At 51.5% G+C, this 26374-nt stretch overlaps 14 protein-coding genes across 14 annotated transcripts; 10 read left to right on the top strand and 4 right to left on the bottom strand.

The window, feature by feature from the left end:
- Positions 1-77: 77 nt before the first annotated feature.
- BD324DRAFT_648180 (hypothetical protein) lies at positions 78-292 on the top strand (the record flags this gene model as incomplete). Its single annotated transcript, XM_022017801.1, has 2 exons — positions 78-122; positions 173-292. 2 exons carry the CDS (start codon positions 78-80, stop codon positions 290-292), a joined length of 165 nt encoding a protein of 54 aa, XP_021874988.1.
- A 1051-nt stretch (positions 293-1343) lies between these two features.
- Positions 1344-3075, top strand: BD324DRAFT_648179 (transcription initiation factor IID, 18kD subunit-domain-containing protein; the record flags this gene model as incomplete). The annotated part of the gene is made up of 6 exons (XM_022017800.1): positions 1344-1673; positions 1729-1815; positions 1854-2037; positions 2091-2260; positions 2314-2401; positions 2450-3075. 6 exons carry the CDS (start codon positions 1344-1346, stop codon positions 3073-3075), a joined length of 1485 nt encoding a protein of 494 aa, XP_021874987.1.
- Positions 3076-3142: 67 nt separating this feature from the next.
- On the bottom strand, positions 3143-4359 carry BD324DRAFT_614079 (proteasome subunit alpha type 3). Its single transcript, XM_022014558.1, has 5 exons — positions 4131-4359; positions 4050-4084; positions 3738-3963; positions 3398-3675; positions 3143-3351 (listed from the first exon to the last, which is right to left on the bottom strand). The coding sequence occupies exons 1-5, from the start codon at positions 4197-4199 to the stop codon at positions 3186-3188; spliced, it is 774 nt and encodes a 257-aa protein (XP_021874986.1). The 5' UTR covers positions 4200-4359; the 3' UTR covers positions 3143-3185.
- A 392-nt stretch (positions 4360-4751) lies between these two features.
- On the top strand, positions 4752-7061 carry BD324DRAFT_614075 (amidase signature domain-containing protein). Its single transcript, XM_022014557.1, has 9 exons — positions 4752-5401; positions 5440-5541; positions 5594-5638; positions 5698-5714; positions 5758-5848; positions 5900-6268; positions 6320-6443; positions 6495-6614; positions 6670-7061. The coding sequence occupies exons 1-9, from the start codon at positions 5165-5167 to the stop codon at positions 7002-7004; spliced, it is 1440 nt and encodes a 479-aa protein (XP_021874985.1). The 5' UTR covers positions 4752-5164; the 3' UTR covers positions 7005-7061.
- An 89-nt stretch (positions 7062-7150) lies between these two features.
- Positions 7151-8161, top strand: BD324DRAFT_574785 (GNAT domain-domain-containing protein; the record flags this gene model as incomplete). Its single annotated transcript, XM_022013087.1, has 7 exons — positions 7151-7209; positions 7257-7272; positions 7357-7444; positions 7500-7527; positions 7602-7747; positions 7801-7849; positions 7900-8161. 7 exons carry the CDS (start codon positions 7151-7153, stop codon positions 8159-8161), a joined length of 648 nt encoding a protein of 215 aa, XP_021874984.1.
- Positions 8162-8342: 181 nt separating this feature from the next.
- BD324DRAFT_648175 (hypothetical protein) lies at positions 8343-9152 on the bottom strand (the record flags this gene model as incomplete). The annotated part of the gene is made up of 5 exons (XM_022017799.1): positions 8343-8453; positions 8750-8830; positions 8895-8935; positions 9065-9083; positions 9144-9152. 5 exons carry the CDS (start codon positions 9150-9152, stop codon positions 8343-8345), a joined length of 261 nt encoding a protein of 86 aa, XP_021874983.1.
- A 49-nt stretch (positions 9153-9201) lies between these two features.
- Positions 9202-11073, bottom strand: BD324DRAFT_56477 (Isopropylmalate dehydrogenase-like domain-containing protein). Its single transcript, XM_022013032.1, has 7 exons — positions 10773-11073; positions 10686-10720; positions 10460-10633; positions 10197-10400; positions 9828-10152; positions 9673-9780; positions 9202-9625 (listed from the first exon to the last, which is right to left on the bottom strand). The coding sequence occupies exons 1-7, from the start codon at positions 10787-10789 to the stop codon at positions 9361-9363; spliced, it is 1128 nt and encodes a 375-aa protein (XP_021874982.1). The 5' UTR covers positions 10790-11073; the 3' UTR covers positions 9202-9360.
- A 1497-nt stretch (positions 11074-12570) lies between these two features.
- Positions 12571-14865, top strand: BD324DRAFT_614045 (glycoside hydrolase superfamily). Its single transcript, XM_022014556.1, has 7 exons — positions 12571-12969; positions 13097-13298; positions 13346-13608; positions 13660-13878; positions 13920-13972; positions 14019-14110; positions 14158-14865. The coding sequence occupies exons 1-7, from the start codon at positions 12875-12877 to the stop codon at positions 14563-14565; spliced, it is 1332 nt and encodes a 443-aa protein (XP_021874981.1). The 5' UTR covers positions 12571-12874; the 3' UTR covers positions 14566-14865.
- Positions 14612-15742, top strand: BD324DRAFT_56125 (hypothetical protein). The gene is made up of 4 exons (XM_022013017.1): positions 14612-14765; positions 14822-14861; positions 15062-15469; positions 15512-15742. Exons 1-4 carry the CDS (start codon positions 14664-14666, stop codon positions 15547-15549), a joined length of 588 nt encoding a protein of 195 aa, XP_021874980.1. The 5' UTR covers positions 14612-14663; the 3' UTR covers positions 15550-15742.
- A 110-nt stretch (positions 15743-15852) lies between these two features.
- On the top strand, positions 15853-17730 carry BD324DRAFT_574435 (transmembrane amino acid transporter protein-domain-containing protein; the record flags this gene model as incomplete). The annotated part of the gene is made up of 9 exons (XM_022013061.1): positions 15853-16080; positions 16137-16361; positions 16411-16530; positions 16581-16679; positions 16734-16991; positions 17037-17282; positions 17339-17527; positions 17576-17641; positions 17692-17730. The coding sequence occupies 9 exons, from the start codon at positions 15853-15855 to the stop codon at positions 17728-17730; spliced, it is 1470 nt and encodes a 489-aa protein (XP_021874979.1).
- A 498-nt stretch (positions 17731-18228) lies between these two features.
- Positions 18229-20164, top strand: BD324DRAFT_56147 (hypothetical protein). The gene is made up of 5 exons (XM_022013018.1): positions 18229-18418; positions 18474-18904; positions 18955-19248; positions 19300-20025; positions 20074-20164. Exons 1-5 carry the CDS (start codon positions 18286-18288, stop codon positions 20101-20103), a joined length of 1614 nt encoding a protein of 537 aa, XP_021874978.1. The 5' UTR covers positions 18229-18285; the 3' UTR covers positions 20104-20164.
- A 47-nt stretch (positions 20165-20211) lies between these two features.
- On the top strand, positions 20212-22396 carry BD324DRAFT_614021 (acyl-CoA dehydrogenase/oxidase). The gene is made up of 15 exons (XM_022014555.1): positions 20212-20323; positions 20372-20458; positions 20513-20596; positions 20650-20755; positions 20809-20849; positions 20901-20943; positions 21006-21165; positions 21222-21366; positions 21426-21480; positions 21540-21630; positions 21700-21803; positions 21848-21930; positions 21990-22061; positions 22123-22144; positions 22211-22396. Exons 1-15 carry the CDS (start codon positions 20279-20281, stop codon positions 22348-22350), a joined length of 1278 nt encoding a protein of 425 aa, XP_021874977.1. The 5' UTR covers positions 20212-20278; the 3' UTR covers positions 22351-22396.
- On the bottom strand, positions 22379-24531 carry BD324DRAFT_614018 (hypothetical protein). The gene is made up of 5 exons (XM_022014554.1): positions 24283-24531; positions 23818-24088; positions 23180-23725; positions 22840-23132; positions 22379-22754 (listed from the first exon to the last, which is right to left on the bottom strand). The coding sequence occupies exons 1-5, from the start codon at positions 24398-24400 to the stop codon at positions 22510-22512; spliced, it is 1473 nt and encodes a 490-aa protein (XP_021874976.1). The 5' UTR covers positions 24401-24531; the 3' UTR covers positions 22379-22509.
- Positions 24532-25867, top strand: BD324DRAFT_614014 (hypothetical protein). Its single transcript, XM_022014553.1, has 6 exons — positions 24532-24887; positions 24998-25134; positions 25197-25313; positions 25353-25479; positions 25536-25615; positions 25697-25867. The coding sequence occupies exons 1-6, from the start codon at positions 24733-24735 to the stop codon at positions 25798-25800; spliced, it is 720 nt and encodes a 239-aa protein (XP_021874975.1). The 5' UTR covers positions 24532-24732; the 3' UTR covers positions 25801-25867.
- Positions 25868-26374: the final 507 nt, after the last annotated feature.

Genomic DNA, 26374 nt, shown 5'->3' with positions numbered 1-26374 from the left:
ACACTGCCTCATACTCTGGTGTCTGGCGAAATGGTGTCCAAGAAGTGATCGCCACGAAACTTGGGATGCAAGATACGATGAGGGAGAGAGAGATGAATGCGGTGGATTGGGGTCACGATATGGTGAGATGGGTAAAACATGAGCTGCTTTTCAGGCTGACACCCTCGCTTAGATAGCAGCGTGCACTGATGATGCCGCGACGAGGATATGGAGACGTGATGATGTGACTGCTTTGAAATTGAAGAACGAACCTGAATCCATGACTCAGGAATGGGCAGGACACGTCGCATGATGATGCGGGTAATGATGGTGATGAATTTATGATAATACATGATGAATGACACACCTCGCTTGGAGCGCAGTTGGTTCGCTTGAAGTGAACTCCTTTGGATGCGTTGACCAATGCATCTAGCTTGCCTATGATACTAGTGCCTTGATCAGCCTGCATACATGGTACCTGTCAAGATTCTGTTCCATGGTCTACGGCCGACGGGTTCTGAATTTGTGTCCGCCACAGCACACATTTGAACTGACCGAGGGAGGTTGTAGCTGTGATTTGATATCCGTCGCCATTCATTGCCTCCTTCTCTGGTCTGATACAGACTTGGGAACCACATGCTCAGCGTCACGCTTTACATCATGAGTCATTAGCGAAACTAGAGAGTCAATCCTATCGGCTCGCGTATCCGAGTGACTCGCCCCTCCCTGGCTCGTCTCAACCGCTAGGCGCCGCCAAAAGTTCTTATCAGGTCATCAAAGGCAGCGTGGATCCCTCCGTTGCTTCCTCGCCAATTGAGACCTTCCTTTCGGTCAGACCATTGGCAAGAATTCTCGGCTGCTTCGGGATCATTGGACCGAGGCATCATCGCTCTATCCCTTTACAACAACTCGTACTGGGTCATCCCAACGATCCGATCTCTCCGTGAAATCGCTGCTAGACTCTGTATATAATCGATCCATTGGGTCGACTCTTCCAACCTCATATCTTATTGGACTGTACACCGCCAGCTCAAGGCCAACGATCTGTCCCTCCGAACTCCTTCGCATACATCCCTTTGGACTGCTAGAAATACCTCATTCGCTTCGGTCCGTTAGGTCCGTTTGGAATAATTAGAAGCGAAAAGACAACCAGGTACGCTGCAATCAGCTGCTAGTGATACAGAGTCCGAGATATACGAACCCAGGTCGTCAATCCAGTATCCTTTGGAGCGTGGTGACTGGACGGCAGAAGGGGATCCATAAACTGTATATAACGTGTCAGAGCGATATTCAGCGTCCCCCACTTGACGGGTCATCACGAGCAGCGCCATACACGACTATATACCCCTTCAACACACTTCGCGATGTCATCCCTCGCCCTTCCTATGGCCTTGCCAAACGCTGCCGACATCCACACGACGCTCAATCCTGCCGCGCCCAAGACGACCCCTTCCAAAGCCCGGCCCACACCCGCCACAACGGTCCCCAAGCCGACATCGAACGTCACCCTCAAGGTCTCCCCTTCACCTGAACTCGTAGAGCTGGAGGACGACGAAGACGGAGATGACGATGACGACGACGATACAGGTAAAAAGAAGCGAGGTGGGCCTGCTGGATCGGCTGCAGCAGCCAAAAAGAAGACTGGAGGGGAGGCCAAAGGGGATTACAAATATCTCAATGAGATCAGTCAGATGGTGAGGGGGCCCAACGAAGGCTTTGTAACAAGAGTGGACTGACGGCGATGCGTAGATGTTTGTCTTTGGCGAAGTGCAAGATCCTTTACCGGAGACTGTCAAGCTGGTGGAGGACGTTGTCCGAGGGCAAATTATCGAAATTGTAAGGGAGTCAAAAGGTTTTGATGCTCACCATTCCAGGTCACACGCGCTCGACTCCTAACGCATCTTCGATCTTCTCGCTTCCTCTCGGCTGAGGATCTCATCTTTCTGATACGCGACGATCGAGGCAAAGTCAATCGATTACGGACTTACCTCAGCTGGAAGGACGTGAGAAAAAAGGCAAAGGAGGATGAAGAGGGAGATGTTGATGTGGATGATGCGGGTGGGTCACGTACGACCTCTGAACATATCTCTCGCTTATTCTGACTTCCTCAGACAAAGGCGCAAAGAGCCGCAAGAGCATGGTCAAACTCCCGTGGGAGCTTTTCACACCGTTTGGCGACTTTTTGCGGACGCTTCCTTCCCGCCAGTCTGGAGGTGACGAAGAAGAAGAAGAGGACGACGACGAGATGCAAGCCTATCAGGATAGTATGCAGAGACTGAGGGTGAGTGGAGGCAGAGCCATGCCTTGGCTTGCGGTGCTGAGACGCTTGCTCAGGATGCCGATGAGATCACCAAGAAGATGACAAAAGACGAATATGTCCATTATTCTGACTGTCGTCAAGCGAGTTTCACGTACAGAAAGGGTCAGTCGTCTCGATGCGGCGAGGATGTCTCGCTGACCACTTTGCCAGCCCGAAGGTTCCGTGATTTTGTCAACTTTTCAGCTTACCTCGATGTCCGCCCCAACGACGACATTGTGGATATTCTCGGTTTCCTCTCGTTCGAAATGGTCAGATCCCTCTGTGTCACCGCTTTAGAAGTGCGGACGCGCATCGAGAAGGCAGCCGCGGCCGTCCCCATACCTACGAGTCACGCTGGTCCAAGTAGGACAGGAGGTCGGAAGCCCACCATGTCGCATCAAGCTGCAGGGTCCATGTCCAACGACAAGCTTATCGCTTCGCCTGCTCTTAAGCGGCGTTTGACCGTGACCTCCACCGCCGAATCACCGTCTGCAAAGAAGCAGAAGAATGATTTGACTGCTTCACCCGAAGCTACCACAACCTTGGCCGCCACACCCGCTACGACGACAGGTCATGGGTCCACTTCCGGTGATGCTGTTCTCCCGCGCAAATTGAACACATCGGCGCGTAAACCTGTATCATTGTTCGCCCCTCCGCCTAGTGCTAGATCTCCTTTACTCCCATCTCATGTGCTCGAGGCTTTTGCTCAGATTCAGCGACAACAAGCTGCCAGTCGAGTGGGCGGACTGAAGAATTGGCGAGGTGGAGTTGGAAAGAGTAGAATGGCCCTAGTGTAATCAATCTTTAGAGTATTCACATTATTCCCCTGTCTGTTGATGTCTCGCTTGTCTCGTTGTATGCAATTGTCTGTCATGTACATGTCGGTAAAATCACATCTTGTCTGCCTTTAGTCCTCTTCCATTCCCTCTTCGAGCGCCGCTTTACCCTTCGCATCAGCTTCGGCGAGCAAATCGGCAGGCACGACGGCATGCTTCATGTTTGATTCAGGGGAGATCCAAGTCATTTCAAGTTCGAATTCCTTGTCCTTGTTGTCGTCGTGAACGAGGTGGATACTGCGAGAAGTTAGGGACACGATGCGAACGCTAGCGTCTCACTCACATTCTCGCGACTTCCAAAACACCTTCTCTGCACGTCAGAGCAACACCTCCTTCCTCCGTTTCCTTCCCCACGGCCTTTTCCAACTCTGTCCTAGCCAAAACTGCTCCTTTACCAACTGCGTACCCTCTGTATCCGTAAAAGACACCTGAAGGCTCGATACAGAACAATCTGGGTCCAGTCTTGTCCACTCCAGCGACCAAACTCGATACGCCGAATGGTCTCACGGACGAATAAGCGGTGTATGCTTGAACGTACATTGACAGTCGATCCGCGAGAATCTAAAGAGCCCAGGTAGGTCTCAGCAAGATCCTGGCAAAAGGAAGAATGGACTTTGACACACCTGCGTCGGTATAGGCGCATTGTAAGTTTCTCTAAAGTTCCAAACTTCATCCCTTCCCCTATCGGCCAAATGCACACCATCTGCCAGCAAACCAGCAGATGCGAGTCCAATGGAATCGTCCAGACTTTGTATCCTCCTATTGGCACCTTTGACCAGGAGCTTCGAGTGAAGTATACGTTCCACACCGAGGACCACACCGTCAGAACATCTCAGACCGATCGCGACGCTGACAAGATATCAGTATCATAACGGGGTATCCTTCGATGGGTTGGATGACCAAGGTGATATGGATGGAAAAGGGCTCAAACTCACCCTGCAGCTTCTACAGCCTTGCCCGCGTATTCGACCTGAGCACCGGTGAGTCGACTCAAGCACAGCTAGGAGACTGCTTACCTGGAACAATCTGCCATCTGGAGAATACGTCGAGACCGACAGGTCATAGCCCGTCCCGATGGACGACATGATGAGGTAGACCGACTGCGCTCAGATGGGATAGCTTGAGGATCAACGACGAGGAAGGAGCACGCGGACGGAGAACAATGAAAGCCTTCGACTCGAATGAGAGACCGCTCAGGTAGCTTAGACTTGAACGTAATGATCACGATCTGGTTATACCTTCATGAATCAGTCATTCCACTTGCGCGTCTCGAGCTCAACGGTGGCGGGATAAAAGCCGTGGAAAATATATGGGCTATAAATATTCAACTTCGAGGGGATCCCTAGTCACCAATGATTCTTTCCTGCAAGTCTCCCCAACTGAGTTTTGACAGAGCCCAAGATGACTGTTCCCAAGCGAGCGGATCCAGATGAATTCTAACATCTACTCTTGGACGTGTGATAACGCATGAGGCAGGGGCGCAGCTGAGACGTATCGTGTTCTTGTCCGCGCTCTCAAGGGCCAGCCGCTAGAATATGAGGGCGGCGAAGATCTCGCCCACGTTGAAGTCTGTTCCCTGGCTTCAGAGTATGGTCGAATCATTACGCCTCCCGCCCCCTCCCCCTTCCCCCCCCCGCCTCCTCCTCTCCCCCAGGAGTTGTGTGAAGATCTTGTGATGATGCATAGTCTCCAGCCCGAGCGTTCAGATCGTATAGAGGCGTTGAAGATGAATACGTGTCTTTTTGAAGGAATCCATCGGCAAGGCTTTGACTGCTAAATCTTGTTCAGAGAGCACGCGATCATCGAGTCCTGAGGATGAGCTCAGAGGCAAGTATAGTCGTGCAGGTAGTCAAGATCTAGCTTGTGATGCCATGCTAATCATCATGTTACCAGGGGATCTCAAAACGCCGAATAGGCCGGTATAAGTAACGTCATCGTCTCAGCCCGTCGGTGAATCTCGAGATCTGTTGACAGGGTGTCAAAAGCCATACCTCAGAAGAGTCTAAATACTATCTGCTGGACATCTGCATGATTCTATGCAACAGGCAACATGCAATTCGCGTACCAGATAGCTGAGGATATTGCCAGTGGTCGGCAGACCTGCGAGTCGCTGGTGATACAATGTCTTGAACGAATCGAAGCGGATAACATAAAGGGTCGAAAACTACAGGCATTGATCAGTGTATGTCCCAAGGATATCGTCCTGGCGTTGGCGAAGCAAAGAGACACCGAGGTCAGAAGTGGAAAGTCACAAGGCCCACTTCATGGCGTTCCCATTGTGATCAAGGTGAGAGCCAGTTTGGTCTCTGGGCTGAATCGGGGCAGGATGCGATTGTTACTGGGCCAGAGCTGGGCATGACAAATACCGCCGGGACTGAAGTGATCAAGGCGATGAAGGCGAAGCGGAATTCGGATATTGTTGATAGGGTGAGTGCCCTGTTTGAGAGGGGTCTGAGAGCCTGATGGATGTTCCTGTCAGCTGTTGGAAGCTGGTCTAATCATTCTAGGAAAGTCCAACATGACGGTAAGTGGTCCGCGCTGGAATGGCGACGTGAGAAGTACTAAACACGTATCCTTCACCAGGAGCTCTGTGGTCTCAAGTGAGTCGGTACTATTGCGAAATCACATGTCTGACCTTACTAGGGACGCCTCGACGCCCATGGGTTACAGTACGGTGGGCGGGCAGACGCTCTCAACCTTTCGCCAGGAGGGTCTAAGCGAGAAGGATCAGCCAGTAAGGACAGATCTGTATCAGTCTAAATCATACGCTGAGGTGACCGCTCAGATAGCTGGCGGCTCATCCTCCGGATCAGCAGTATCTATAGCTGCTGGCTTCGTCCCGCTCGCGATTGGATCCGAGACATCAGGATCCAATGTCTTCCCAGCGAGTGTGAGCGACGTCTACGGCTTGACCTTGTCAGCCGGTCGAGTGTCGACCACCGGAATCTGGAGGATCAGCAACTCCTTTGATAGGATCGGGGTGATGGCAGGTTGTCCTGGTGATCTGAGAAAACTTGCCGAGGTGATCTGCTCGGACTCAATTATCGTCAGGGACCAAGTCAGCCTTGGAGACAACCTAAACTTCAAAGTCGGGGTGTTGGATCCGACATGGGGAACATGGGGACAAGAATGGAAGCAGAAGTGGGAGAAGCAAGTAAGCAGACTGTCGCTGTAAGATGGCCCTGCTTACACATGACCTGCTTAGAAAGAACCGTACGAGGCGTTCGTGAAAAGCTTGGAAGCCATCTGCGAACGAGTGGTTTATCCTTTACATCTTGATGAGCCCAATCATCTCAATCTGAGCGGTAATGGATTGCACCAGGTCGCCTGTCAGTGTTTTCTTACCGCCTTCAAACCGTTTTTTCCACTGACTTGATCAGTATACGAGTGCAACACCGTGGTCAAAGGCTACCTGGATCAGTTTGAGAATGGCGGAGTCACGGACATGGCCGCAATCGTCCAGTGGAACAAGGACCATGCTGAACTCGCTATGCCCAAGGGTGATAAACAATGCCATCCACCTCATTCGCAACATCTGACTGACACTCTGCTCAGAACACCCTGGTCAAAGCATGTTGGAAGACTGCCTCAAGTTATCCACCCAAATGACACCAGAGATCCATCGAGAGACCATCGACCAAGTCAAAAATCTAGCTGGACCAAAGGGAGTCGAAAAGGTCATGCACGAGATGGGAATTGACCTGATTGTGTCGAATAGCGATGCCACCCTGGTGAGTTATGCCGCTTGGCTCGGTTGGCCAATCGCCACGATCCCGACCGGGTGGAGGAAGGAGAATGGGCAACCTTGTGGAGTCTTTGTACTTGCAAGGGCGAATCAAGAGGACCTCTTGTTGAAGTTCATGCAAGCAGTCAGGGATTCGCAGACTTGAGATAGATGGGCCTTGGTAGATCGGTAGATACAAGAGATCCATAATCAATGTGCCACTATTGGACTCGAGACTGCAACCGTACCTGAAAAGTCTGAAACGTCCGCCGGCTCGGGCAGATCGTTGATGTTGGAAGACATGCAAGGACCATGAGAGTCAATGAGAACACTGTGATATGCGGTGACAAGGTCGTCCTCGTCCCATATAGGTGAGAACACACGGGAAGATGAGGATCGCTTGATGACGCCTGCTCAGGAGAGAACACGTCGAGGTGAGAGCAAGGCTTCTGCAGCTCTTAGCTCTTCGAGGTCGAGGAATGGGAGTCCAAGAGACATTGTGCTAAGGCGAATGACAGACCTATCATGAATGGATGAAATCGCCAGAGCTGCTCGAGCTCACTGCCTCGGAGCCATTATCACTGGAGGAAGAGTACGAAATGCAGCGTGAGTCGTGTGTGGGCTCCACGAAATGGCACTTCGCTGATATGGATCCCGCTAGGTAAATGGCACATGGATGAGGACAGCACGTGTCATGCATTTCGCAGAGCGTTGACGAGCCTGCTGATAGTAGCACAGAGCTTACGTGTATACTACTTGGCAGGCCATCCGTGATCCAGCAAGGATCATCCTCTCCAAAAATCATACTGGAACCATCTGAACTTCGGCAATGCAGCATGGTTGGGGACGTGAACTTGTTCTTGCCTGATGGCTTGGGAGGAGATGTCGAGTGTGAGATCATGATTGCAAGTGGGTCATCGTCTTGACTTTGGACCCGAGCCGTAATGATAACACGGCGCTAGCCAAGGAGGACAGGCGGAAAGGCTATGCCAGAGAGGCTCTGACTCTGTTGTGAGTTCTTTTCCGGTTTCTAATGAGGGATCTCCGCTGATATCGCACAGCCTATCTTATGCTATTTCGACCTTGAAAATACAGCCTCATCAACTCATCGCTCGGATAGGGATGGACAATGAACCATCGATAAGGCTCTTTGAATCAATGGGGTTCGGGATCGAGAAGAGGGTCGAGGTATTCAGAGAAGTAGGGCTGAGATGGGGTCACAAGCCGAGTCAAGAGGGGGAGGAGACTCAATCAGAAGTCTCTGATGAGAAGGCAGACTGGCTGGCGGATCTGGAGGGTATGATAGGACCATATGATGAATAAGACGTCTAACGACGATTGGCAGCCTGATCAAGTACACATCTCGACGGCCTCATAAGCGCTTCTCGAGAAGCACCATCTTGTGAGCGGTCGACGTACACCAAGTCAGACTCTCGAGTGCGCCCGCTGCCCTGTTATCATCGGGTTCCCCCATTCATGCTATCTGCAAACCACCCTGCCCATACTACTGCTTCTCTTCATCCTTGCCTCCCGCTGTTGGATCTTCTACCAGTCCCAGGGAGATAATGGTCCCTGCAGCTGCTTTCTCAGCCGCTTCTTTCGCCGATGAAGCTTGCTGATTCTGCCTTTCAACAAAGTGTTTGGCAATGGTCCTGGCTCGGGAGATCTATGGATTTGCACGAAGAGGGCGCCGAGCGACGGACGTATCGAGCGAGTGCAGCAGATCGATCCGAGGTGTATGGAATGATAGGAGCGGCGGGGGGACCGGTGTTCGTGTGAGAAGCAGAGTCCAGATGAGAGCGGAACAAGGCGGAAGTGTCGAGAGTGGGCAAGTGGAAGTGAGAAAGGTTTCAATCAGCGGATCGTCCCCCCATAGTACTTTAAGGAAGAGGAACACGACATCTATCTCACCTCCTTCTTCCTATGTAAACACTCGATGTAATCCTCATGTTGCGGTTTGCATTCCTGAGGCTCCTGAGCAGACTTCCAACACTGATAGAGACATTAGGACATCAGGTCATTTCGGGGACGATTGGGACCCGCCCGGATGACTCACCCTCTGAAACTCCATCAGATGGGCCCAGCACCGCGGATTGCCTGTGAATGCAATTCAGTATCTGCTGAGGAACACTCTGGCGTCCGTGTAATGAGGTATAAGATGTGGAAAGAGGATCCACGGCACGACTTGGACGAGTCGCAGAGTGCCGGACTTGGGGAACAGCTCACCTCCGTTAAGACCGAGAGCCTGAGCAATTGATGTCAATGATATCCTACCACCGATTCAAAGCACTCCGCCCATACTCACATTCGACATTGTAGCCTTCACTCGAGACCTGGCTACGCTATTGAAACCTACGACTTGCCCAGGTCCTGGATACTGAGGACTAAAGTGACGGAATCAAATTTATCATCACCACTGCTATTCGATTATTTGCCACGTCTGTTCAATGTCGCCTGGCTGTGTGCGTGCATGCTTTTTGAATCGGGACAACAGGTGCCGCAGGGAGTAGTCAGAGCATGGTCTATTTGCCCTTCAACATCTGTTCCAAGACTTCCACCACCTTGTCTCCAATTTTTGTCGTGGACGCCTCTCCTCCGAGATCCTTCGTCCTCAGGTCATATCCACCCTTCTCCTTGTCGTCCAAGACTTTAGCAACGGCAGATTCGATCAAGTCAGCTTCCTTGGATCGGCCGAGAGAATATCTGAGCATCATGGCTGCGGAAAGGATAGTACCAACGGGGTTGGCGATCCCTTGACCGGCGATGTCCGGAGCGGAGCCGTGAATTCTGGTGTATCGTTAGCTATTGTGGGTTGAGTCGTTGTTATGACGTACGGCTCGTAGATACCAGAAACTGTTTTGCTCGGGTCTGGTGCACCGGCTAGGGATGCGGAAGGTAAAAGACCAAGAGATCCAGGAATGACGGAGCTCTCATCGGAAAGGCTAAGGATCATAATCAGTATACAGTTTTCCTTGACCACTGCACTCACATATCACCAAACATGTTTTCGGTGACGAGCACTCCATTCAACTTCCTAGGATTCGCAACCATTATCATGGCTGCCGAGTCGACGAGCTGATGTTCAAGCTTGAGTTGGGGGTATTCCTTCGCCATGAGCTCGGTGACTGTTTTCCTCCAAAGCCTCGATGAAGCAAGCACATTGGCCTTATCGACCGAGATGACGGGGAGAGGAGGATCGGCAGCTAGAGCGATCTGAGCCGCGACTCGAGTGATCCGCTCGACTTCCGGGATGGTGTAGACGCAAGTGTCCCAGGCAGTTCCAGTCTCGTCAGTCTCTTGCCGTTTTCCAAAGTCTGAGGGGCATTTCAGTCAATTTGAGTTGTCAGTCGACACTCACACACTCCTCCGATGAGCTCTCTCAAAACGATAATATTGACTCCCTTTGCTCGGTCCTCTTTTAGAGGACTGTGCTTCAGGAGCGACTCTGAGATGAAATTGGATGGCCGGATATTGGCGTACAGCCCTAACTCTTTCCTCAATTTCAAAATACCCTGTTCTGGGCGGACAGGCCCAACGCCCCATTTGGGTCCTCCGACGGCACCTGAGATGATACATCAGCACAAAGCGTCCCGCTAAGAGACTTTGGAGGACTCTACTCACCCAGCAGAATCGCATCGGCCGCCTTACATTGATCCAGAGTAGATTGGGGTAATGGATCATTGTGATTGTCAATGGCGATACCTCCAAAGTCACACGAGGTGAGGTTCAGCTGTAGTCCGGTATGCTTAGAGACAGTCTCAAGAGCTCGGACAGCTTGCGCTGTAACTTCGGGACCTATGCTCGAGTTAGATTACGTGCCAAATCTAATGGACAGAATTCGACTCGCCAATTCCGTCTCCTGGAAGAATGACAATGTTGAAGCTGTTCCAGCGAGTCAGAGTCGAGACTGGACACTCGACAGAAAAGTGCTCACGCTTTCTCTGAGGCCATTTTGAAGGACGTTTTGAGTTGTCACGGAAGACGAGACAAGGTATGTAGCAGAGTCTCCAAGATGGGCCTGTCGCAACTTTTGGGACAATCGGCATTTCGGGCGAGGCAACCCGAAATCCCCGTCATTCTATTGGTTGGGCATACATATATGGTGTACCCGCATCCATACCCGTAGATCGGGGCGAGGCCAATGGAAGAAGCTGAGTACGGCCAGTCCACGACCAAGGCTATGTGGAATGCCGGGAATTGGCATCACTTCATGTCTACAGTAAGAACCCCATCAAGTCTATCTATTCATTTTCGGCCGACGAGGTCTTACGCGCAATGGACCACGCTATAGGTCCGTTCATATGATAATCGATTGCTCGCAGTGCGTGACCAGCCAGCCGGCTCAAGCAGGCTACAGGCAGTCCAGTTCTCAATGAGCTGTCATGAAGCCATTTGCGGTGTCTGATCCGTTAAGGTGCCACATCGGCAGCAGACATGTTGTTGTTGGTGATATCCCATTGCTCTCAGGGTCCAACCCAGTCGTTTCGTGAAGAAGGGCTACGTGACGCAGCCCCGCACATCACGCGAACTCGACCACGCGAGGCTCGCTTCGATGGAGTCCTTCGAATACTATCGCACGATTGGAACCATTGCCTCGCCCGGCCCTGAACGATTTGACCTGTTCTTGCACAGCTTCCGGAGAGGCACCATCTTCGAAGACCACCAAGATGGGCTGCTCATCTCCTGATTCAGCTATAAGGATCCCTCCGCGACCCGTCGTTGGATCCTGGCTGACAGTCGAAGTCGAGCGAACTGAGAGGGGGTAACAAGCCGTCTTCCGGATATGCGTAGATATCGATGAGTCTGTGACACGGGTGACTGCGCCGGACGAGATGACTGCCTTCACGACCCCTCTCCGTGTCTGGTCCTCACTGGAATCGGCGATAAATCTAGAGTTCCCAGCCTCGTCAAATATGTACATCTCCGCCGTGTCTTGATATATTCCACCAGTCGCTCGAATCGCTGAATCGACTTTCTCTCGATTAGCCCCTTTGGTAATCGAGATCAAGCGCCATCCATTTTGAGGACCATGCCGGGTTGTCTGGTACAAGGTGAAGATCGCAGCTGCGGATGATTCTGCGTCTTTCGTTATATGTCTCACGAAATGAACATCGGGAGCATTTGAGACTTCGTCCAGGGCTGACGAGAAGACTATGTGGGACATGAGGGTAGTGCCTCGAGGCCAAGACGTGGGTTCTTCAGTGATACCACCATCTTTTGGCATTGCGTAGCGATGAGAGATCAGTGAAGAGTTTGGGGACGTGGATGAATGACACTTTGTCGCTGTAACGAGTCTTTGCGAAGTAGGTAGAAGGGACTTTTCGTTACGGGATCCGAACAACGTGAGAGGGATTCAAATCCCTGAAGACGATGCTGTACCATCTGGCATTTGACCACCTCGCTATATAGCTCGACTTCATCGATGGCCTCTCGACGTCAGAGCGGATGAAAGGATGGACAAGAACGTGTCACGAAACCTCTCTGACGGAATTTGTGCTGCAATCTCCCAGTGTCTCCACTAGCACTCTGAATTGGCCTGACCTGGAGCTGTGTATAGGCCATCACACTATGGACTCTGATGGAGAATGTTGTTGGGCCGCATTGATCATGAACCTGATCAGAACAAAGCTATACGATACGCTGCTGACACGACCTGAAACATCAGGTGATGATTCGTCGCTTGGCAACCCATGTCCCAAGACAATTCACCAAGTCCATTGTGTATTGACCCATCCCTCCGACAGCAGCAGCAGCAGCAGCAGCAGCTTTGCACTGCTCCTTCGACTCATCCTCAATATCATATAACATCCCACCGACTCTCATTCGCTTCATGAGAGCGTCCCGTAGCGCTGACTTATCAGCAGCCACCCCCCTCCTTTGATCGCTCTACCCCTTAGATTTTCATACTCAACCCCTTTGCCCCACCGCTCGAGTCTTCAACGACTTCTTCATACAGGTTCCGACAAACACTCACACTCATTTCAGCCAACTCTCAACTGATCGTCTCCTTCTTGACCCAAACGGTCGCCTATTACCATGCTCCTCCTCTCAAACCTGCTCCCCTTGCTCCCATTCCTTGGCCAAGCTTCTGCAGCTACTGCTGATGAGTGGAGGTCGCGATCAGTGTATCAGTGAGTCTCAACGCGCTTCTCTTAACATTCCTAGCGCCACCGAGAGCTCTATTGCCTGAGCTCATACCGATGTCAAACGACGAGTCATCTGCCCTATCCCCGATGAGCTCCCCTAACAATGCTACAGGATCATGGTAGATCGCTTCGCCCCTCCTAACGGAGACTCTGGAACTCCATGTAACCCCGACGACAGGAAGTATTGTGGTGGAACATGGTCCACTCTTGTCTCCAAGCTGGACTATATCCAAGGCATGGGTTACGATGCGGTGTGGATCTCACCGACGGGATTGAACATTGAAGGATTCACCTACTATGGTGAAGCTTACCATGTGAGCGGCAAACGGTCCCTGTCTCCTGACTTGCTGAATTCTTGCAGGGCTATTGGATCACTGACCCGACCAAGGCGAACCCTCATTTCGGATCTGATGATGACCTCAAAGCACTCTCTGCCGCTCTTCATGATCGCGGAATGTATCTGATGGTAGATATCGCCGTCTATGCGCTGGCATCAAACACTGGAGACATATCAAATGCCGCCCTTGCTGCAGACAACGGTGGTGCCTTGCTGTTCAAAGACCAGGCAGACTACCACCCAAAATGTAATATCAAGTGGGGAGATCACGACTCCGAGATGAAATGGTTCGCATATTGCTGGCCGCTAGCACCACGCTGATCACCACACTCTCACAGCTGGCTCGCGACTTCTGGAGTGGCTCTCATGGATTTGGATCAGTCCAACTCGGATGTAGGCGACACACTGATCAATTGGGCCAAAGACTACGTCCAAGAGTTTGGCATAGACGGCTTCCGGATCGATGCTAGCAAGCACATGACTCAAGACTTCCAGCACCGTATGTGTACAACCGCGGGAGTGTTTTGCGTCGGCGAAGTAGCGGGAGACAATACAGCGTGGGTCAGCTTCCGAGGAGTATAGGCTGAATAGATATCAGGTATGCCTCGCGGTTCCAGGGCAGCAGTGCTATCGATTCGGTCTTTGGCTTTGGCAAGTTGTACATGATTGCCTTGGAGACTCGACTGACCCGTGCCAGGCCTGATGTACGGCTTCGTCCAATCCTTCACTGGTGGTCACAAGATGACCTCTTTGGAGAACAAAATCAAGCTCGCTGCGCAGAGCTACTCTGTGAGCTGACCCTGATCTCAATAGAGATTGCTCACGTCGTATCTTAGGACCCAACAGTCATCGGTCAATTCCTTGACAATCAAGACCTGCCCCGATTCAACTCACTTACCTCGGACAAATCGCTCGTCTATAATGCCATCGTCGGATGTTTCATGTACGGTGGTATACCTATGATCTATCAAGGCCTTGAGCAGGAACTCTCGGATGGTCATGATGATCCGTACAACCGTGAAGCTCTATGGCTCTACAATGACTTTTCAACCTCGACACCTAGCTACGTCAATATCGCCAACGTTAATAAGATCCGTCATGCGCTCAACGGAGACGACAAGTTCCTAAACTCGGTGGCAACTGTTCAGTCTGTTCGGGATCAGGATATCGCTCTGGTCCGCGGCTCTGCCTTGATTGTTTTGACCAATGTGAGTCACCCGTCTGCGGACTTAGAGTGTGGCTGACGATGTTCAGCGTGGTGCTGGTGGAAGCGGCTCATGGGAGATCAGCACTGGGTTCAAGGCAGGCTCGACCGTGGTCGAGTTCGTTGCTCCATCAGAAGATGATCCCAGCTAATATGTTTCTTAGCCTTCTCTCCTGTAAGACTTTCTCGGTCGCGCAGGACACTAGTTTGTCGGTGACTTGGACCTCGGGAGAACCATTTGTGAGCCGGAGGAGAGGTGATCTTCTAAACGTGGTCACTGACATGACTACTTTCAGGTATTCGTTTCCACTGACACGGTCTCGTCGAGTGGTCTCTGTGCGTCTAAGTCGACTGTGAGTAGGCCACTGGGGAACTCAGCTGATCAAGTCAGGCCTCAACTTCCAGTGAGTATGCAAGCACCGCGCCCACCTCCGTATCAAGTGCAAGTACAAGCACGACCTCCACCAAGAGTTTCTCAGATTCAGATATCGGCGTTCAGTCAAGCGTTGGGAATGGGAATCTGATCGTGACTACAGCAGCCGCAGCACCATCTTCGGTTGCCGAGAGTCTGACGCCTTCGGCCTCGTTCAGCGACGGCCAGGGCCGGAGCACAACTCCATCGGGTACTGGTAGTGACCCCCAGACGCTTTCGGCCTCGTTCAGCAACGGTAATGGCCAAAGCATGACCTCATCAGACGCTGGTAGTAGTCCTCAGTCCATTGCGGGGACAGCCCCTACGATAGTTCAGGGCTCGTCCCCAAGTTCGACTTCTCGACTGAATACGGCCATTGGTGCGGGTAATGCAGCACAACCGGGCGCTTCTTCAGGCTCCCCGATCGGAGGCGGAGGCGGTGACCAACCTGATAGCGATGGAACCAATCCGGACATAGGAGGCACTGGTGCTGGGGTCACGCAAGTTGCGTTTGCTGGTCACGCGATCGCTAGTGAGTTAACCGATCACAGGACCCGAATTGACGGTGCCACAGTGGCGGTTGTTTTCGTGTCCGGACTCGTCGTAATCTGAGCGTGGAATGTGGTAGAAGTGTTTCTCCCTTGACTCGTTCACCATTCGCAGTCGAGCTCTGAGTCATGGACAGTCAGGTCCGCCATTGTGTAAGCGTATTGGTCTGTTTATTTCATGCAGGACATTTTTGCCAAGACTGAGCCGAGTTCGGCCGAGTGACTGATTCCCATACAAACGGCGCAAAAATCAATGGCGTCACCAGTCCGGATGCAAAAAATTGGAACTCATGTACTCACTCTTAAACGGAGTGACGGACAATGTGGTGACTGACCTGAATTAGATCGACAGATCGTTCACCACGAGATGTCTCCCTCGACCTACCAGGACAATGCGTCACTGACCACTGATGGGCTGGACCAGCACGAAACAGGTGGTAAAGACGCCGTGACGGGGAAGGAATCTGATGCCTCGCGGAGACAAGAAGCGTATAATGTGGATCCATTCCAAGCGCATAAAGATGCTGGACACAAGGATTACGTCGAATTCAGGACGTGCGGCTGGATCACTGCGGGTGTCGTGACTACTGCTGAGGTGTGTGAGCGTGCGGATCCCCTCGCTGGCTAGCTGCTGATCCTTGCATGCTTTAGGCTATCGCGCTTGGAACATTGTCGTTTCCTTCTACATTCCTCAGATTAGGTATTGTTGGAGGCGTCATCTGTACGCTTCTTGCCGGATTCCTGACCTGTATCACTACGTTTATCATTGTCGACTTCAAACTTCGGCATATGGGCTGTACGAATTGGCCAGAAGTCGGGACAGTACTCGGTGGAAAAGTTGCCAATCGGATACTGGCCGTGGGTCTCGTGGCAAAGGTACCTGATGCGCTTTCCTGGTCTATTCTGCGCTGACGCTTGACTTCAGTGCATCGGTATCGCTGGATCTCATGTTCTGGCCGGACAGGAAGCGATCACAACCATACATGGTAACGCCAATGTCTGTAGGATCGTTTGGGGAGTTATCACGGCCATTGCTAGTGTGATTGTGAGTGACTCAAACGGATGGGATTCGGCTACTAATCTTCTCTCCTGTAGCTCTCTTACCCTCGCAAGTGGCATGGGATGCACGTACTCTCCTATATTTCGATATCGTCCATATTGATCGCCTGTATGGTTACCATTGTCGGGACTGGAGTGAGTCGGGATGACTCTACACTTGCTGCCAATTCTTGCTCAATTTTATTTCAGGTCCAGAACCCAGACGTTTTGACCAAAGGAGGCGCTCCAATCGAATGGTACGCTACGCCTCAAGATGCTTCACTCGTCACCATCATCGGTGCAGCTACGAATGTCATTTTCGCCTATGGTGCTGTGACTGGTGCCTTGTCATTCTGCTCGGAGATGCACACGCCGAAAGACTACAAAAAGTCCATCTTCGTATACCAGCTCGTTTCACTCGTTGTATATCTCTTGACAGGAGCCCTCATCTATGTCTTTGGCGGACAGGTAGGTCGGAGCAGCACGATATGCCATGCTGATCTCTTTGTACAGTATACTACCAGTCCTGCGATGGGCATGACGACTAGGCCGGTACAGATAGTCGGATATGTTTTTGCTCTCATCACTATCCTCATTTCTGGTGTGGTGGGAACGAACATCGGTACAAAGCACCTCTACGTGTCTCTGTTGCGGAACTCTCATCTTTTAACCAGCGGCGGTTGGAGAGCCCAAGGTTTCTGGATCCTCTGCGTATTATTCATGTGGATTTTGGGCTTCATTCTCTCTCAACTGATCCCGGTAGGCTCGAGTTCCGAACATAGCTGCGACGCGCGACTGAATTCCCTAACCCACAGTTCTTCAATCAACTTTTGACCATCGTGTCGTCCATTTTCACCGTTTGGTTCTGCTTTGGTCTACCTGGTTTCATGTGGCTTCACTTGAGACACCCATACTTTGCCAATTCTCCTCAGGATAAGGCTGCACGAACCGAAGATCTGAAAACTGTTTGGAGAAGGATGGAATATATCGTGGTGGCTTTTAGCGTGAGTAAGACCTTCGCAAAGCGAGCAGTCGATTGACATCAGATCTAGATCATCATCAGTTTCGCCATCACTCCGTTGGGTCTTTACTCTGCCATTGAGGGCATCATATCTGGGGTGAGTACGGCTTTGACGATCTGCTCTTCTGTTTGACGCTCTGTCCATAGTATCACAACGGTTCCTTCAAGCATCCATTCTCGTGCTGAGACGGACAAGTCTTGAAGATGTCCATGTGCAGCACCCCTCGTCAAAGGCTTAGCCATTATCTACTCCTGGCTGGCACCCCTCGTATGCGTCCTTTCTCTCTGAAGATGCTTAACCGAACGTCCTAGACAGGAGAGCCTCGAGGTCAATAGTCGGCGGATCGCGATCTATCACAACCGAGCTCAAAATTTATTGCCAACAGGGAGTAGAGTCCATGAATGGTAAAGAACTTGATGATCTCCTTGAACATAAGGTTTCCATGCAGCGTTTCCACGGTCGCTCGACAAGATCCATCGGCCGTCTTTACATAGAGTATGATGCGCTCCTCAGTGACTGTTCGGTGATGACCAAGATGCCATGTCGAAAAGGTCAAGGAGGCAAAATATTGAGGCGTTTGTCCATATGACCCTCTAGCGAAGATCGACTCTCTTCAGAATCCGAGGCGCCACAGCCACGTGCACGCGTCGATCGAGTGTCCGATAGGGCCGAAGCCCGAAAGGAGCTGGCTCTTCATGTTGCCAGATCTTCGCTGATTCTAAAGCTAGACGCTCGCGATCATGACACTGCCTGTCGTCGCATCAGAGGCAGAGGCTAGAGAGCCAACCATGACGCCCAAAGACTACCACAGGATTCACTTTGATACATCGGCGCTGCCTTCCAAACGGATCGTAGGGCTACTGGCGTGTCAGCGTGAGTCAGACGACTGGAATGTGCAAAGCGGGCAAGGCTAATGTTGCTGTCGTAGGGGATCCAAGCCTTCGACAGATGGAGACGAAGGTTATTTCGTCCAAACCCGCTTCGGTCGCAGCTCCACCACCCGCAAGAGGCAAGGAGAAAAAGAAGAAAGCAGGCGAGGTGATTGGTCCCAACACACCTGCGGTCAATGGATCATCTGGCGCTTCCAGTGATTCGCCTGTGGTTCAAGGCAAGCTCTGGGAGGTCGAGCTGGAAGATACGGTCATCTTTCCGGAAGGAGGAGGTCAACCTTTCGATACAGGGACATTGTATGTCGACGGCTCTGGATCAAGCAGGGCATTCAAGGTTGAAGGATGTCTGAGGCGCAAGTTGGATTCCGTTCATCTGGTCCGGGCTCTAGAGGAGGATTCTAGCATCTTTGAGAATCTGGAAAGGCAGCAAGTGAAAGTCGTTGTGGACTGGGAGAGACGGATGGATCATGTGAATGTGCTGAATCACAGTGACCTCCGATTCTGCTAACATTGCGACAGATGACCCTGCACACTTCCCAACATCTACTATCTGCTGTCCTGGATACATTCGCCGAAGGGCTTCCTACGTTATCATGGTCGCTGCCCGCTTTTCCTTCCCTCGAAGCTCCGTACGTTGAGCTACCTCGAGCCCTGACATGGAGCGAAGCGGAACAGGTCGAAAAGCGCTGTAACGATTTCATCGAGGAGAATCGAAGAATTTGGGTCGATGTTGATATCCAGCAGGAAGGATACGTCAAGATGACAGCGGCAGGCATCAGGGAGAATCGAGGGATACCTCAGGATTACAACGATGTGCGTCCCGTGAATCTGACATGTCTTCCCTCCGAAGCTGATCACCACTAGGGAGTCATCCGCCACATCAACATTGATGGGATCGACCGCAATGCGTGCTGCGGCACTCAACTACCGTTCCTCTCTCAGCTCTACTTCCTTCATGTCATACCTCCTTCGACACCTAAGGACTCGAACAATCCTACCAAGACACCGTCTAAGCTTTACTTTGTCTCTGGACCACGAGCCATCAAGTTCCTGCAACAATCTTCCAGAACGCTATCGGAAGCCTCTCAAGTCTTGGGTATGGCTCGTCTAGAGCTACCACAACGCGTTGCGAAAGCCGAAGAGCTCAGACGAGAGACGATGAGTCGAGAAAAGACCCTTCGAACCGAATTGGCAAGAGTCATTGGCGACACTGAGGCAAGAAATCCCCAATCGACATCCGACGGGGTCTACTGGATTCATCGAAACGACAAGTCGACATTGGATTTTGAATTCATGGGTCTTATAGCTACTTCGCTGCTCGACGCGCAACCCCCTTCCGGCCCACTCGAAGCCCCGGTTGTCATCATCTCTGCGACTGCGAATGGCATAACGCCCAGCTTACTCCTGGTCATGTCGCCAGCTCAGGATCTGGCTAAAAAGGTGTATGAGAATCTCAAGACAACACTTGAAGAGGGACCTGAGAGCAAGGGTAGAGTCAAGGGTGGAGGTGCCAGAGGCAGATTCATGTCGAAAGTCGATGGCAAGTGGAGCAAGGGGGAGACTGCAAAAGTTCAGGCCATTGCCGATGAAGTAAGACCGTGCTCATCGAGTCTGATCAATCTGACAACATCGTCTCAGTTACGTGCCAGCAGCGGTGCCGGTCAATGAGTGGATGTCTAACCCATGCTATTCATCGTTGTATTTCCCTGCATGCATCCTCTTGACCAAGATCCGGGCCGGTTACGAATTTGAATTTACACCCGACCGAGATGGAGATTTACATCGTGGCTTAGATAGATACGTTGCGTCTATATCGATTCTAGGCCATACTAAACTCGCGAAGATGCTGATACAGAAGCTGAGGCTGTCCGCCAGTTCTCTTCGTCGAGTAAGTGAGGGGTAGTTTTTAATAGTGAGAGCTGACTTTATCGCACAGTCTGTAGCTTCCGGACCGTCTGTCGTCCGGACATTTACTTCGAGCTACAACAATGCCATTGCAGGATTGACCGCAGAACAAGAGGAGGTATGTACGATCTTGAAATACATCTTAGGTGTAGTGATTGACTCCTTGTATCAGTTCCGTGATGCTGTGATCGACTTTGCAAGCAAAGAAGTGGCCCCGCTAGCTGTGGAGATCGACAAGAACAACAAGATGCCAAGGGTGAGATTCAGCAACGAGGCTAATGGCGATTGGAGACTGATCATGTCATTCAGGAACTGTTCAACAAGATGGGAGAGATGGGTTTGCTAGGTGTGACGGTACCAGAGGAGCATGGCGGGCTGGGGATGGGGTATCTCGCTCAGACAATCGCGATGGAGGGTGAGGAGAATCGAGGCGTGGGGCCCGTTGAATACAGACTGACATATCTGCAGAGCTAAGTCGAGCTTCTGCTTCTGTGGGATTGAGCTATGGAGTGAGTCGGTATTACAGCTTCTAGTGGAAGACTTTGGCTGATGTTTGTCAGGCGCACTCGAATCTCGTTGTCAATCAGCTTAGGAGATGGGCAAGTGAGGCGCCAACCTATTTTGACTTAAGAGGATCCTCGGCTGATCGTTCCCTTCACTTTCAGACAAAGATCAAATGTCCAGATACATGAGTGACCTATGTACGGGTGAAAAGGTTGGATCCCTAGCCATGTCGGAACCAAACGCAGGATCGGACGTCGTGTCTATGCGGACCAAAGCGGAGAAGAAGGGAGACCGATGGATCTTGAATGGATCGAAATGCTGGTGAGTCGGATCTCGCCCTTCTGAGGCTCTTAACGTGTTTCTGACCGTCATGGCAGGATCACCAATTCTCCCATAGCATCTACATTCATTATCTACGCTAAGACTGATACCTCGGGACCACCCTCAAAAGGTATCACTGCATTCATCGTCGAGAAGGGTTGGAAAGGGTTCGAAGTGGGAGAGCCACTGGATAAATTCGGAGTGAGTCAGGATACGAAGACTTGGGCTTTCTTTTCGGCTGCTGATTGGATCCTTCACAGATGAGGGGCTCCCCAACGGCAGAACTGTTCTTTGACAATGTGGAGATTCCGGAGGGTGAGTTATCGGGAGTCTTCAGATCGAGAATCCCATGAGATTGACCTTCGAAAACCCAGAGAACGTCCTTGGAGAGGTCGGTAAAGGAGCAAAGGTCCTCATGTCCGGCCTGGACCTGGAGAGACTGGTTCTGAGCGGAGGTCCTCTTGGGTAAGTGTGGCCCGGTTGGATAACTTCATGATACACCAATATGCTGATGCTCTCGGCGGCCGCATATAGTATCATGCAATCTGCTCTTGATCTCGCGCTTGAATACACACATGAACGCAAGCAATTCGGTCAGAAGATTGGGACTTTCCAATTGATGCAGGGCAAAATTGCGGGTGAGTCTGGAGGATGTCAACGGACCGGGTATTGATTCCACCAGACATGTACACCAAGCTCAGTGCTTGTCGTTCGTACGTTTACGCTGTGGCTAGAGCATGCGATCAGGGTAAAATCTCTCGGCAGGTAAGTTTGACTGTGCGACATATCCAACGTCCATCCTAACATACATATACGTCTTATAGGACTGCGCTGGCGCCATCCTGTATTCCTCGGATAGAGCTGTGGAAGTCGCTCTGGACGCTCAGCAATGCTTGGTAAGTCTACTCCACAGACCGAACCAGGTGCTCGCGGTGACTGACGACTGCTTTTTCTTAGGGGGGTAACGGATATATCAACGGTGAGTTCGAACGCCATCCTGCTCCCTTCCCCTGGTTTAAAGCGCTGATCATGCCTTGGCCCGCAGATTACCCTGTCGGCAGACTGCTACGCGATTCTCGATTATACACTGTCGGAGCTGGCACTCAAGAGATCAGACGCATGCTCATCGGTCGAGAATTCAATGCCATGTTTGACGAAGCGCGAGGGAAAGCCACGATGCAGTAGATTACCTCATCTCTACACAAACGCAACGCATGTATCTATCATGTTGCATTTCGGCACAGAAATATCCTGTGCAGTGCGTCTACTGTTACACTTGGGTCCCCACTGCGTCAGTCTGCCTTCAAATTATCGAACCGAGGGCTGTTTGGCCACTCCCCTCGATCATAGCTGCTCTATCGCCGCATGGGTCGTTGCGATCTCCAAAAGGTCCCTTTTTCTTCCTTCTTTCGACTGGGCTCTACTCCGGCTTGGACTGCTATCCCAATCGACGTCCGAGGCCATGAGTTCTGACAATCCATTCTTTTCCAACTTGGAATCAAAAAAGCCATCCCTGTACCCTCTAACGATACGTTCCAGGAGGTCAGAGGTGGATATGGCGGGCGTCCTGCGAGTGGGGACGAATGCGCCTAAGCTCCAGAAATCAGCGAATGTACCCAATCGCAAAAGGGCACATGCCGCCATGCAATTTCGCTTAGACAAGTGAGAACTCACCCTGCTCCTTGGCGAATTCATAAACATCATCGTAGTCTTTACTCGGGTATAATTCCTCATCGTGCGCAATATAATCAATCTGATGTTTGTCCATCCATTCTTGAGTGACGACCCAAGGAGCATCCGGTAAGACTTCGTCCGCCCATCGACAGTGTCGGATGGCTTCACATCGTTCAGCGTGAGTCATGACAGGCGCTGATTTGTGCGTCGCGCAGAGATCGTCGGAGCAGACTCCGACGAGGAGATGGACGCGGGGAAAAGACAATTTACACTGTCGGAGTTGGAGTGCGTGACTAGGCAGTGTGAGCTTAGAGTCTTGGGGTGAAACACAGTCACTCACCCAAAATGGAACAGGTCATACACGCCATCTGCGTAAACTCTGACCACACGTCCCTCCTCTGGCGCTTTTGTTTTCCACCAGCGCTGGATGCCATCCTCTTCTCCTTTGCCATCGATTGCCCGCTGGACAAAAGCTCTGATGTCTTCTATGGGCAGCTCTTTGGGTCTCGTCATCATCTTGGGAGGTCCCATCGATCTAGAGGGTTTACGACTGAGCGGTAATGTTTGAGATTTTGTGGCTTCTGCGAGAGAGTCGGATCGAGCCACAGGGACGTCGGAAGGAGGGACGAATGGTGGACTTCGACCGAATGAGTCGATTCCGATTGCCGTGTACTCTGGTTCGTCCACTAGATTCACGCGTGAAGCTTTAGGCGTGGGCACCTTTTGACCGTACGGCGATAACGTGGATTGACCGGGTGCGTCCGCGGGCATGCCTGCGATGGGGGAAGAGGTCTGGCGTTGATGATGATATTGGTGACTCGAGAGGACAGAATGGTGTACAGGTGTTCCGCCTACCGTCGAGGCAGATTCAACATCACCGTCATATCTGGGAGAAGCAACGGTCAAAAGATGACCAGTGGAATGGGTCGTGACGGGCCTGACGTGAAGCAGATGCACGGACGGCAGAAGTGAACTCACGTTGGTGAGTCCAGACCACTGAGCTCCTCCCCAGATACCTCTTCGACTCTTCGAGCGATCGCATGTGGAGCAGAACCACGACGAGCACTATGAGAATGAGATGCTTGACCTTGATTCATCAGTTGAATGGGTATGGGTAAAGCTTGAGGAGGACCAGGTCGAGGCGATGCTGATGACGAGGGAAGTGTCCCTGGAGCCGTCGTTGAATTTCCTTCAGGAGGTGCAGGGATAGACATGAGTGATCCGACGTCTGACGCGGCTTCGTCGTTGTCTGTGAGTTGGTGCGGAGGCAATTATGACGGTGCCAAGGACGCGAGGGGGAAGCACGTTGATGACGGATTGCGGTATGGGAGAGCGAGTAAAACGAGGAGCATAGCGAGCACAGAGAAAAAGCAAGAACGTCGAGGCATGAGCATACGTGTGTGAGCGTTACTGTGTCCTAGATAGGCCTCGGCTCCCACTCACCCTCTTCACTCGCATCTCGCGAACTCCCATCTCGCTGTAATCGTCTCTCTCCCAATCTATTGCCTCGATGTCGTTTGGGCGGGCCCAGTGGGTTCGCAACCGGAGGCACGGCAGCCATAACGTGTTGAGTAGGGCTTGCGACGTCAAGAAGCACTATGAGCCTGATGATCCACGCTTTACACCACAAAAGCAGGTGGTCTCCCTGTGGTGGTCTCCCTGTAGATGTCCACTTGAGAAGCTATCGTATCAAGTCGCGATCAGCCGGGGGCGTCATACGAAGGGGCGAGGAAATAGGCGAGTCGTAAAGGAATAGGCAAAAATGCCACGTGCTGTCTCTCGCGAAATGTTCAGTGGGACTTTTGTCAACAAATATCGCTCGCGACTGTTTTCTTCTTCAACTCTCCTCTATCCCTTCATTAGAACTGGACAGCTCTGTACGGATCCTTCACCATGGCCACTGCAGTCGTTGGATTCCCGTCTGTACCAATGATGACTCACACGATGGACGTTGACATGGAAGGGCACGAGCCAGAGTTGGGTGATAGATCGTATGCCGAGTCAAATCGGTCGGCTTATTTACAGGAGAATCAATGGACGGCGTATATGTGAGTAAAGGCTGCAGAGAGACGATCACAGGGCAGGCAGGATGGGAGTCGTCCCGTTCTCTCGCGTGATCATGCTCGAAAACATGTACTGACGAACGACCCCTTCACAGCGAGCCAATCAAGGATACGGTCAACATGTTGAATCCGGATGAAGAGCTCCAAGACCTCGAAGCTGCCGAGAGCGCTTTTGGCAAGATTGAGGAGGAGAGGGAGGCGATGCTTCAGAGACTGGAAAACGAGGTGAACGGTGCGTAAAAGCCGTCAGCGGTAAAAATAATGACACGAGGCTGAATATGAGCTATCCGTTAGAATTAGCAAAGCAGTATGAGGCCGCTGCTCAGGACGCTGTACGACCGAAAACTCTTCCACCCGTAGAGGAACATCTGGCTCAAGTCAGAGATCTCGAACGACAGCAGGTATCTCTCGGTACGTATTCGCTTCGCTGGATTCGGTCTGACACATCAGGTAAATCGATCAACGAGGAACAAGCCAAGGTCGTTGGAAAGGAGACTGAATTGAGGGATCTAAAAACGAGGAAAGATCAGATCGTCAATGTCGACGTTGGGGCTGAAATGGCTCCAGATTCCAAAGCGTAAGACTGAGGACATGAGCGATTCGATTGCCTCGCTGATGGATTTACGGCCGCAGTGCCCGACTGAAGCTATTGTCCGATATGGGGTTCACCTATATCCCGGGACAAGGATCATCATCATCCAAAATCTTAATCCGTGAGTCTGGCTGGGGAGATAAGAGTAGAGAGAGAAAGAGAGACCACATCGTGGCTTCAAAGCTGATTGACGTCCTTGCAGGTAACGAAGCTAAGCTTGACGTCCACACAGTCGCGCTGGACAACAAGCGAGCGAAAGCCTACTACGCGAATGTGATCTGGAGCATGCTTGGGGACAAGGAGTGATGACTGAACTGATCGATGTAATGGTATCCGCATCCTCATGTAGATTATGTATCACCCTCTGCTCGTTGATCGCCCCTGCTCCCCCGCAGACTGTTTATCACAGACGTTGCACCTTTAAAATCAGTGTTGTGAATCAATCTCCCAGAATCACGACCTTTACTCAAGATTCGTCTTGTCGCGGTTGAGCGCATTCATTTTGCGGTATACAAATAATCGGCCACCTTTAGACTTGAGACCTATATTGTACTTTGTCTAACTTTTGTATTCTAGGTGGAAGGAGAACGTATGTGTGTGTATATATATGACAAGAAGACAGAGCCTGGTTGGCCATCAGGGTGTCTGGATCGTTGACACTGCTCCATTTTGTTTTTCAATTTGGACCAAAACGATCCGGTCGTGGGCGAGCATTACAAAGCGATCGGGGTATTCCGAGTATGTTGGGGGGATATATCAAGTGATGTGGGATATATTGCAGAAAATGGTGAGTGGTATCATGATGCGATGATGCGAGGGGCGGCGGCGTCTAACGAGCTTTTGGTGTAAAGACGATGTCAGATGAGGAGACGGCGGGACG

Source organism: Kockovaella imperatae (assembly GCF_002102565.1).
Source record: "Kockovaella imperatae strain NRRL Y-17943 chromosome Unknown BD324scaffold_1, whole genome shotgun sequence".
In the NCBI taxonomy this organism is placed as follows: domain Eukaryota; kingdom Fungi; phylum Basidiomycota; class Tremellomycetes; order Tremellales; family Cuniculitremaceae; genus Kockovaella; species Kockovaella imperatae.
The sequence above is the reverse complement of the archived record's forward strand: the minus strand, read 5'-3'. Positions and strand labels throughout refer to the sequence as shown.